Source organism: Aptenodytes patagonicus, chromosome 2, assembly GCF_965638725.1.
Source record: "Aptenodytes patagonicus chromosome 2, bAptPat1.pri.cur, whole genome shotgun sequence".
Lineage (NCBI taxonomy): Eukaryota > Metazoa > Chordata > Aves > Sphenisciformes > Spheniscidae > Aptenodytes > Aptenodytes patagonicus.
In genome coordinates this window covers 148466703-148478946 of record NC_134950.1, presented here as the reverse complement: position 1 = coordinate 148478946, position 12244 = coordinate 148466703, and the positions used below count along the sequence as shown (strand labels likewise).

Below are 12244 nucleotides of genomic sequence, written 5' to 3'. Positions count from 1 at the left end.
AGCTTCTCAGAATCTCAAGATGAATAACGGCCAGACCTGCTTAGAGTTTAAGAATTATAGAGGGGAAAACTTTGTAGAGCAGACGTGAATTAACAAGGTGGATTAGCCATTCTAGTACTGAATGCCATTGCATGTGATTGTAGTAAAATTTTCCAGTCTTTTAGTAAATACATCTGAGAACCCGGCTCTCGTTTGTTTTGTCCATTCGTTTCTAAAAACCACCTGGTACTCTTTAGGGCACCGATTTGAGTATATCTGTCAATCTAGGTTTAGCTGGTTTAAAACATTTTATCCTATCTGTCTGTTTGACCAGTGCTGGAGGCTTGTGTCCCCATACACTTCTCAGCCGTAACAGTACAAAGGCCATCAGTATCATCACCCCAACATTTGTAACCTCTTCAGTTAAGATGCTAGACTTGGCAGTGAAGTCACTGAAGCATGTACACACACACACGTTTTGGTAGCTCTGCTGCAATATCAGTAACATTGAATGGTGTTAGCTATTTGCTGAATGAAAAAGCCTCAGCTGAAACATACAGCAATCATTTTTTATTAAATCTCCCCTCCTGCTTAATTGATTTAATTTTGTACACTGCCCATACTTAAAAACTTAGTATGGCTCTGCATTTTTAAACAGTTCTTGTATTTCATTAGTGAGTATATAGCTTGCTTTAATTTTATTACATAATTTTAAGTGCATTTTCAAAATTATCTTTACTTAAATCTGCCTTGGTTCTGTTTAAAAACACAATATTTTTAGAACTCTGTTACAGCATTTCAAGAATTTGAGCACGTTTCGGACAGCTACTGAAATACCTTAAATTTTGTACTTTGAGAGCAGTAAGAACGAGCAATAGAAGGATTAAAGTCCAGTATCTTGCAAATCCTCAGTTGTAGTTTCACTTAAGTAGTGAATATATTTTTTTAGATATTAAATTAACATAGTTTATAGGATATCACATTCAGTTTTATGAATTTTAAAATTCCTCTTCCAAGGGCCTTAACAGAGCCACTCTCTTAAGAATTGCAAAACACATTCTGTGTGTATTGAGGCAGAAACAAAAAGAAGCCAAATAATTTACTACTAGTACTATGTTAGGACCCGGAAAGGAAGCTACTTAAAAATGAAGACACATAAGTGGTAGCCAAAAGGATAAAATGCTTATATGCAACAATAATCAAAAAGAGCTTAGAAAGAATCATAGAATAGTTTGGGTTGGAAGGGACCTCTAAAGGTCATCTAGTCCAACCCCCCTGCCGTGGGCAGGGACATCTTCAACTAGATCAGGTTGCTCAGAGCCCCGTCCAACCTGACCTGGAATGTTTCCAGGGATGGGGCATCCACCACCTCTCTGGGCAACCTGTGCCAGTGCTTCACCACCCTCAGCATAAAAAATGTCTTCCTTAGATCTAGTCTAAATCTACCCCCCTTTACTTTAAAGCCATTCCCCCTTGTCCTCTCGCCACAGGCCCTGCTAAAAAGTTTGCCGACATCTTTTTTATAAGCCCCCTTTAAATACTGATGGGCTGCAATAAGGTCTCCCCAAAGCCTTCTCTTCTCTAGGCTGAACAACCCCAACTCTCTCAGCCTTTCTTCATAGGGGACGTGTTCCATCCCCCTGATCATTTTCGTGGCCCTCTTCTGGACCCGCTACAACAGGTCCGTGTCTTTCTTATGCTGAGGGCTCCAGAGCTGGATGCAGTACTCCAGGTGGGGTCTCTCCAGAGCAGAGTAGAGGGGCAGAATCACCTCCCTCCACCTGCTGGCCACGCTTCTTTTAAAGCAGCCCAGGATACAATTGGCCTTCTGGGCTGCGAGTGCACATTGCTGGCTCATGTCCAGCTTTTCATCCACCAGTCCCCCCACGTCCTTCTCGGCAGGGCTGCTCTCAATCCCTTCATCCCCCAGCCTGTATTTGATATTGGGGCTTGCCCCAACCCAGGTGCAGGACCTTGCACTTGGCCTTGTTAAACCTCATGAGGTTCACATGGGCCCACTTCTCGAGCTTGTCCAGGTCCCTCTGGATGGCATCCCGTCCCTCTGGCGTGTCGACCACACCACTCAGCTTGGTGTCATCTGCAAACTTGCTGAGGGTGCACTCCATCCCACTGTCTATGTCACTGATGAAGATACTAAACAGTACCGGTCCCAATATGGACCCCTGCAGGATGCTACTCGTCACCAACCTCCATCTGGACATTGAGCCGTTGACCACTACCCTCTGGATGCGACCATCCAACCAATTCCTCACCCACCGGACAGTCCACCCATCAAATCCATACCTCTCCAGTTTAGATAGAAGGATGTTGTGGGGGACCATGTCAAAAGGCCTTACAGAGGTCCAGATAGACGACATCTGTAGGCCTTCCCATGTCCACTGATGTAGTCACTCCATCAGAGAAGTCCACTAGGTTAGTCAGGCAGGACTTGCCCTTGGTGAAGCCATGCTGGCTGTCTCGAATCACCTCCCTGTCCTCCATGTGCCTTAGCATAGCTTCCAGGAGGATCTGCTCCACGACCTTCCCAGGCACGGACGTGAGACTGACTGGCCTGTAGTTCCGCGGGTCTTCCTTTTTCCCTTTTTAAAAATGGGGGTTATGTTTCCCCTTTTTCCAGTCAGTGGGAACTTCACCGGACTGCCACGACTTCTCAAATACGATGGATAGTGGCTTAGGAACTTCATCCACCAGTTCCTTCAGGACCCACGGATGGATCTCATTGGGTCCCATGGACTTGTGCACCTTCAGGTGCCTTAGATGGTCTCAAACCTGATGTTCTCCCACAGTGGGCGGCTCTTCATTTTCCCAGTCCCCACCTTCGCCTTCTGCGGCTTGGGCGGTGAGGCTCAAGCACTTGCTGGTGAAGACCGAGGCAAAAAAGTCATTGAGTATCTCTGCCTTCTCCGTATCCCAGGTAACCAGGTCTCCCGTTTCATTCCAGAGAGGGCCCATATTTTCCCTAATCTTCCTTTTATCCCCGACGTACCTATAGAATCTTTTCTTGTTGCCCTTGATGTCCCTGGCCAGATTTAATTCTATCAGGTCTTCAGCTTTCCTTACCTGATTCCTGGCTGCTCGGAGAATTTCTCTGTATTCCTCCCAGGCTACCTGTCCTTGCTTCCACGCTCTGTAGGCTTCCTCTTTGTGTTTGAGTTTGTCCAGGAGCTCCTTGTTCATCCATGCAGGCCTCCGGGCGTTTTTGCCTGACTTCCTCTTTGTTGGGATGCATCGCTCCTGAGCTTGAAGGAGGTGATCCTTGAATATTACCCAGCTTTCTTGGGCCCCTCTTCCCTCCAGGGCTTTGTCCCATGCTACTCTGCCAAGCAGATCCCTGAAGAGGCCAAAGTCTGCTCTCCTGAAGTCCAGGGTAGTGAGCTTGCTGTGCGCCCTCCTCGGTGCCCTAAGGATCTTGAACTCCACCATTTCATGGTCACTGCAGCCCAGGCTGCCCTTGAGCTTCACATTCCCCACTAGCCCCTCCTTGTTGGTGAGAACAAGGTCCAGCATAGCACGTCTCCTCGTTGGCTCCTCTGCCACTTGGAGAAGGAAGTTATCATCAACAAAGACACCTTCTGCCCACAGCACCCAACAAAAGAGACCTAGGTGGTTAAAAGCCTAGGTGGTAAAAGAGGCAGCTATAAGAAGCTAAGACTGTTTCTTCTGAAAGGAAAATGTAGTGCCTACGTTAAGAAAATAGGGAAGAATCTACATTTATGGAGCGTTAAATGTAAATACAAAATAAAGCAGAGTTAAAATCTTCTGACGACTAATCTGCAAAGTTATAAAATAAAAGCTAATAGCATTTTCTTAGGCCCATCAGAACCAGGAGACTTTCAAGAGGTCTGCAGTTCTGATAGATGATCCCCAATATTAAGAAGTATTCAAAGTCAGTAAGAAAAGTGTAGTGAATTCCTCTTCATATTCACTGGGGGAGACAATAGAGATTAGTTCTCATCTTCACTGGAGAAGATTACAGGGAGGTTTCCACACTTAAGCCTTTTTATGGGTGGTCAGAGTAACTAAGAGTCTGAAGTGCCAAGATAAGTAAAAACCCCAAAATTCTGAAGAAACATCAGAATGAAATTGCTGAACTATTTTAGGTTACATACCACTGTAAACTGTCCTGGTACCAGACAGTACCAGAAAGAAGGTGACAAATGGACAACAGTACTTAGATTGGCCTTCAAATCCTTTTCTGGGGAAAATTCACATGTAAATGTTTCATATGTTAACATGGGATAAGAAGGAAGGTTTTCTTGTCTCTTGATCAAAGGATAAAAATGTCATTTTTTCTTAATGGAGGGAGATCATTAGAGGAATTTTACAGGTATTTGTGTTAGGTCTGTGAAGTTTGTCATGGCACCGGTGAGGATTTGAAGGTAGGGATTAATATGATAGTTTGCTGCTGATACAAAAGTATTTGAGATATTAAAAAATGGTGTGGAAGAGCCACAGAAGTTACTGGAAGATAGGGTAACAGAGAAGTCTCAATACAGTAAATGTAGATTGATTGCACATGGGGTAAAACAATCCTGATTTTACATAGACATTGTTGGGCTGTGAACTAGACAGGCATATGGAGTGGGATTTCTAGGAATTACACCATCATATAAATGCATGATGTTTCACTCCATCTTAAAAAAGAACATTGTAGAAAGGTATCAGGAAGGCAACAAGGCTAATCGAAGGTACAGAATGGCATTAGTACAAGGAAGAACTAGGTTAGGACTGTTCGACCTGGAAAAGAGAGACAACCATTGGCATGTAAGAGAGGTCTCTCAAATCAGGAGTTTCATAATAAATAGGAATGATTTTTAATTGCTTCTCACAATACAAAAATGAGGTGTCATCAAGCTGAATTAGGTGGCAGGTACAAAACAGGAGATACTTATTCCCAGAATCCATAGTTCAATTTTAATTTTGAGAGTGGAGTTTATTAAATGCCACAAGTGTATATGGGTTCAAAGCCAATTAGGCACATGCATGGAAAGAAAAAATATATATCTTTGTGTTTTAGATACTGCCTCTCACTGAAGATGTCTTTGAGCAGCAGACTGATGGAAATGGGGAGGGTAAACTAAGGATATCACTGTATGTTTGCCCTGTTGTACTCTATCGTAAGCATCCACTACTGACCAATGTCAGAAACAGGATACTGGGCAAGACGCTCGGTTGGTTTGACCCAATGAGGACATTCTTGTGTACGGTACAACTTGTAACTTAGGCAAAAGGATAGGTAGATGCAAATAAATGTTTAAGCGATCTGATGCCTGTAGAAATATATTGCTTAAATAGAAATATAAAGTTATAATTGACATTCATTTGTAGTGACCTGAAATTATACCATATTCATGCAGTAAGGCTTTCAGATTAGTATTGTTAATATTTTCATTATTTATTGTTTTTGGCTTCTTTGATATCAAGGACATGATGTAAATAAGAAATGTATCTGTTAATTTTATTTCAGTGTACTTAGAAAATCTTGGAGGCTTTTCAACTCTCCATTTAGAAACAGGTTGTTTGGCAGTTACGGAGCTGTATTTAAAAGATGACTGTTTTATGTATCTAAGTTCAAGAATGCTTACAAGACAGCAAAACGCCTTTTGGGCTGTAAACCTGGTTTTAGATTATATGGGTTTCAAATTATTTTACCAAATATGGTGGTCCTTCAGAATTATCACTTATTTAATTTAAAATAACAGATTACTTTTATTTAAAAATAACCGTGTTTGGCAACTTGCATGCCATTCTGGTGCAGTTGTCATTTATGACTAAAAATAGAATAGTATTGTTATACTTGGCGGCCAGTACTGTGGTAGCACAGCATAACTTAGTCATGCAAGAATAAAAATGTCTTACTTATACTTTTATATTCAATGTTTTTGTCATAGTGTAAACCTCATGAAGACCAAATTAGACCCAGAAGGACTGGGCATCATATTACTGGGTCCCTTTCTGCAAGAATTTTTCCCTGAGCAGGTAATCAATATAGCTTTATTGCTGCAGAGTATTGTCTATTCTGTTTGGCTTTGAGATTCATTAAACACTTCCATCAATATCACAGAGCTATTTTTAATAACAAGTATTGCATTCATTTGACACAGCTGACCAGCAAATAACTTCTTCTATTACACAACACACTGTAGACTTCCGTTTTGCATAAGTTGCCCATGATTTTGTCAGCTTTACACTGGAAGGAAACTCCATTGTAGTGACAAGTTCTAAAATTAACTTCAGGAAATATATAATCATTTTGCATATGAAATTGAGCTGGTTCCCTACTCAGAAAGTTCATCTGAGTTTGGTTTTTTTGAGAATAAATGACTGTACTGTTTTTATCAATATTACAAATGTCTGCTGTAATTGCTAGCAAATGGGAAAAGATTACAAACATATTTAAAACTATCTTTATATATATCTCTAATAATGTAAAATTTTTGACAGTTTAACAAAAAGTCATGATAGAGTTATGTTTAGCATATGTGGAAGTCAGTATCTGCCAGGGTAATGGAAAATTACTTTCAAACTCTCAGTCTGTTCCATATATTCATTAGGATAGCACCACCACTGAGAAGCATGTGTTAACCTCGCACTGCTGTCCTCTTCTCCCTTTGCCCTGGGTCACGTTTTCCTGCCCTCATGCTGCCTCCCTCCTGGCACCAGGAACCTCTTTGTACAGATACATGGTAAACCAGAACAGAGGACTGGTCCGGATGAGAGCTCTCTTTGCAGGTTTATGGAAGCTTGTTCCATGGCCATGCAAATGCTTGTATTGGCAGAAGAGAGAGGGTTTCGCCAGTGACAGAAAGGTAGGCTGGTGAGGCAAGAGAAGGGCTGAGAGGAGTACTTCTTTGGAGGCTTTTGTGGCTTAACATGTCATTGAAACTATATGGCTTAATTTTTACAACCAAGGAAATGTGAAACTAATATTTTTAAAATGCCTTCAGCAAGACTGTTTTTGTTAAGGGTTGTGCAGCAGTGTTTGGGTATAGTATTCTGTACTATGAAACAATCTGCTCATTCAGAAGACACTAGAACTGCACTGCCAAAGATGGTAGGGACTGAATACGTCATTAAGAGATGATTCATCATCTAGAGGAAAAAGAAGGAGTCGAGTGTTCATTTTCTCTGGATTTACACAATTACATCTGCATTGTGGTTTTGCCAACTGTTTCTTCTTCCTTTCATTTGTATATCCAGAAGTGGAAATATTTTTGCAATTTAATATAATTTAATCTTATTTCTTACAATTATATTACACTTGCAAATCTGGAAGACTCCACTGCTTAATTTTAGGCCCCAGATGCTTAGAATGAAGTTCAGAAAGCCAAAGCACATCCTCCATAACTGGCTGTGCCTAAACTGTCCAGTACTGCGGGCCATAGGTAGCTGGAGGAGAAAACAGCCATCGTATGGGGCTGCTGCCTCTGTTGCCTATTGCTGAAGAGCATTGCTGACTGAAGAAGGGCAGCTGGAGAAGGGAGCATGGTGGAATCATGGGCGGATGTCCGCCTTAGTCACCTAGAGAGTGACTGCCGTAAAGTTGGAGCCCCCAGGTCGATGCCTGTCTGTCAAGTACTAATTCCGTGCTGCATGTGACTCCCCACCACTCAGTTTTGCCTGTGCTGTTGAACCTTCACTGGCTCCAGTACAAAACATGGGAAGTGTTACTGCCTTAAGGGTACACTCTGAACAATCAGCAGATTTTGGACTGGGACCTGTCAGTATCGGTTACTGAATGAATGCTGGGGGCACAGATATGTTTTCCAATCTGTCTGTGCTCTGTGGATCAGATAGCAGGAACCCTTCCCCATATTGACACCTTGTTCAGAATTCTTTCTGAAAGTGAAATTCTGCAGAAATGAAGATGAATGTCTTTCTTTAAAATACTGTGAGGAAATAGCAGATGCCAGCGATGGTTGGAATTGTTGATGTTCCCCTTTATACAATATCTGAACACTTATTTAGTGCTCAGGAGATCCAGATTCGATTCCTTCTTCGCTGAGAATATTCAAACCCCCATTCTTACTCTCCTAGAAAGTACTAAACTCCACCTCAAAAGCAGGAAGGGATCTCAGCTTTCCTTTTCAAAGCTGGTGGCTTGGAAGAAAAATATTCAAAGATCATTCAGCCTGAGAGCACAAGCCTGACTCTTTAGTGCTTAGGGCAGTCACCTGGAGAGGGGGATTCCTGAATTCCATGGTAGCCCTTTTTTTGGGAAAAAATTACTGCACAAAATTCTTAACATCCATGGGACAGGAACTAGAAAGCAGCACTTTTCCTTCAGGGTGAGCATACCATCCTCAGGGAAAAGAGTAAATGTCCTCTTTCTTTCCCAGCAACGCTTGATTTTATTCATCTCTGTGAAGCAAATTCTGTAAGTGGAGTTACCACTTACCTTCCTTTTCACCAGCCTCCCTCCACTGAATAGCCTGGGTTGCTGGGAGAGACCCATACAGAGATAAGGTTTTTGAATCATTTAAGAGGAGAAAAAGGAATGAGGGCTTTTCGTAATCTGATGGATGTACTGTAACCTGAGCAGATTTCTTCTCATTCCAGCCTTTACCTCCATGTACTTAAAAAAGGGGTAAGCTTTTCTTTGGAGCCTGGTCCAGTAGGCATAAAAGAGATGATGGTACACCTGATCTGTGTTTCTTGATTCAGTGAAATGCAAAGCTCTTCAGTCCTTTTAGGACTAAAGCATTTAAACACCTGGAGTGGTAAAGGTTGACAGCTGCAGTCCATCTGCTATTAGGCCTCAGCTGAACAGATGTCTTCACAATTAGTTTACAGTTAGGCAGGCATGGGCATAAATAACTTTTTAGCTCTCAAATGGAGGGTTGGAGATTGGATCTGGTCCCTAGTAAATATTTAACTTAGTAGCATCCAAACAGTCATAAATACATGTGAGTGGGGCTACTACGTAAGGTGTCTGACTTGAAAAATTAGGACAGTTTCTACATGCTCAGTGCTGAAGTTGTAGCTTAAAGTGTCCAGACAAACACAGAAAATCATGACTTGCTCTTGGAGGCGTTACCCATTAATTTACTCACATCTTTTTATTATTTCTGATGAGAAAGGTAAAATGAACAAAATCTTCAAGATGATGTCACCTAAAAGAAATTGTACTTCTTTTCAATTTCCTTGAGTTTAAATGCATCTGTCTAGTTGTAAAGAGAAGAGACTGTCAAGGCACAGTGTATACGTGACGTGAAATTAACTGTCTTCTTTCTACCAGGACTCTAGGGTTTCAGAGTCATTCACTGTTTACCATTACAATGGACTGAAGCAATCTAACTATAACGAAAAGGTAAGATTTAAGAAACATAAATCTAGCCTTAATAACAATTAGTATGCAGAACTGACTCCCTGTGTTAAATTGTAAAACTGACGATAGTTACAGGCAAAATACTTTAACCTGAAACAGACTTTTTACAAAACTATTACTTCGATAATTTCCAAAATTATATATTTGGAATTGGAAGCTGCTTTGTGCTCCTGATCATATTTTAACTAGTATAGTGGATCAGTTGGCTAGACCGCATCTCTTAAGCTATGCGTTTGAACAGAGCACTTCTCATGCTTATCCATGAGAAGTGGGATCTGAACTGTAAAGGACAATGGAGATGTAACACGGACAAACTGCAACTTCTGTAAGTAACCCTACATCTACGTTGAGATGTTTGGAATTTTTTGTGAAATATTTTAGTATTCCAGAACTGCATCAGAAATCAATAGTTTTTGGAACCACTTAGTGGGGGACAAAAATGACCTGTTTCGTTTTCAGCTTTCTTGGAAGGAGTGGCATACGTGACACACCATGACTGCTTCTAAGTTAGTTCCTGAATTAGCATTTAGGGTAGAAGAGTATAAGGCATTAAGACACAGGGACCAAAAATAACTTCAAGTAAGAAGACTCTTGGAGAAAATGTATATACTCCAAGCTTCAGCATAGCTTGGATTTAAGTTCTTAAAATTACCCCTGTGAAATCTCCAGCAGTTTCATACCCCAAAATGCAGGCAAAAGCATTCAAAGATGCGTTTATCTTTACTATTGAACATATATACATAATCAAGAAAATTTAAGCAAATTTTTGTTTTCAAAGGATTCTGCTTAGAGCATTTGAAATATTGTTTTATGAATAGAGCTGATTTGCAACAAAAGTTCCATGTTATGGAAAATTAGTTCCATAAAGTTAAGTCTAAGGAACACTGTCCCTATAAAAATAACCATATCAAACGTTGCAACTGCAACAGTAGCAAAAGATCTGTTGTCGCAGTATTTTTGCATTGCATTTCCTAGATTTTTTATTTTTTCCCCAGTTTTGGCCTTTACTGTCTATTGCCCTTTACTGTCTATTGAAATAAACAGTCAAATGAACATGGCCTGATCAGAATTTTCAGGCACTTGAGTCTAAGAGATTAGGTTTTTTCGATTTCATACCTCATTTCATTTTTTTTTTTTTTAAAAACTTCATGGATTTGATTTTTGTAGTAAAAAAAAAAAAATGTGTCATAACAAATCCGCTCCTAACCTGGTGAAAATAATCATCTCATATTAGAGTTTTTAAACAAACATAGGCTGACATAATTGGATTTATTTTGACAGGTCATGTATGTAGAAGGCACAGCAGTTGTTATGGGTTTTGAAGAACCAATGCTACAGACCGATGACACTCCTGTAAAACGCTGCTTGCAAACCAAATGGCCATATATAGAACTACTCTGGACCACGGATCGATCTCCTTCTTTAAACTGATATGTTGCACATAAACAGCATACTACTATCGAATGCTTGAATGGGGATACAAGAATTGGTATTTGCTTGGAAAGTGGTATACTTTGACTGTGTGGAGTTATACACTGGTATCATTGATGAATTGTAAATAATGATTACAAACACTTTTTCAGTGTTAATTGGAATATTTAATTTTTTAATCAGATTGATTTCTATTATAATAGTTTGTCTTTTTTGGCCACTGTAGTACTGTTAATGTGAGTTATCCTAAAAAAAAAAAAAGCCTACTTATGAAGTCTTAACATTATTTTGCCATCTCATGAAGATTTGAAAAAGTCTGATATTGCAGAATCTGCATATTAGATATCAGATCTTTAAAACAAAAAACATATTCAGCTTCCTCTGAATCATATAGGCATGTTTTATTATTTAAATTATATTGGCTTACATTACAGTACCATAATCTGTGGACTAGACTGGCCTTTGCACTGAATATGTTTTAATGAGTTTAAATTTTCTGCAATTTTTCCTAAAATCTAATTTTACCTAAAGAGCTTGCACAACGTGACATAAATATGATACATTTTAGGAATATTAATAAGTATAATTCATAAATAGTCTTTCTTGGCAGTTGTATATTACTGTGGCTTAGTTATCGGGCATGTTAAAAGTGAACACAAAATCTGGGGAAAAACAGATGTATTAATATTTATTTGAATTTGTATAAAAGAAATGTAAAAACATCGGAAAGAATTTCTTGTTCTATAATCTCTAACCTATTCAAACTTATAATATTGCCAAATACCTCTTCTCAATTTGTCCAAACAGCAGTGTAAGCCAGCACTATTGTATGTGTTAAGTGCATGGGAACATCTGTTATTATATTCCTTTATTTATTATCAACTTGTTAGCCCTAAAATAAAATCTTTTCCTTGAATCATGATGTATTGTTTTAAATTTGGTTTTAATCGAACTTGTTTTACTGCGTCTCTAAGATGATGAAAAGGGACTATGGGTTTAGAAATGTCAGGTTTCGAGTTGAACAGATCTCAGGAAAAAAACCAACAAAAGATAATTTATTGCATCTTAACTGTGATTGCAGAGCCTATGCTATTGCCAGCAGGGCTGAATTTCACCTTCAGAATTCTTTACTTTTAAAAAATTTATTTTCATGTGTAAATAACAGTATGACTCTAGAATGATCATCACACAGGAAAACAAACTGATTTGGTCGAAAATGAGGTATGTAGTGTGGGGGAGAAACCCTTGTTGAAGATTTTGCACTGTAAAGCATGTAGTGGTAGAAAGAGAACATCATTTGCATGACACTTTGCTGATATGGCCTCTGTAAGACTGTACAATATACCTATTAGATTTACATCTGGAAATGGGTGAACAGTGTAGTTCTGTGGCGGGTTGGCCTTGGTTGGCTGCCAGGTGCCCACCCAGCTGCTCTCTCACTCCCTCTTCTCAGCAAGACAGGGGAAGAAAATAGACGAAAAAGCT

At 39.8% G+C, this 12244-nt stretch overlaps 1 protein-coding gene across 2 annotated transcripts in view; it reads left to right on the top strand.

The window, feature by feature from the left end:
* The window catches only part of MINDY3 (MINDY lysine 48 deubiquitinase 3), a 60129-nt gene extending 48454 nt beyond the window's left edge, over positions 1-11675 (top strand). For both annotated transcript variants that reach the window (XM_076331615.1, XM_076331616.1), the window contains 3 exons: positions 5892-5979; positions 9239-9310; positions 10610-11675. In XM_076331615.1, coding sequence (XP_076187730.1) covers positions 5892-5979; positions 9239-9310; positions 10610-10759 — 310 coding nt within the window. In that variant the 3' untranslated portion in view covers positions 10760-11675. The remainder of the gene's footprint in view (positions 1-5891; positions 5980-9238; positions 9311-10609) is intronic.
* The last annotated feature ends 569 nt before the right edge of the window (positions 11676-12244 follow it).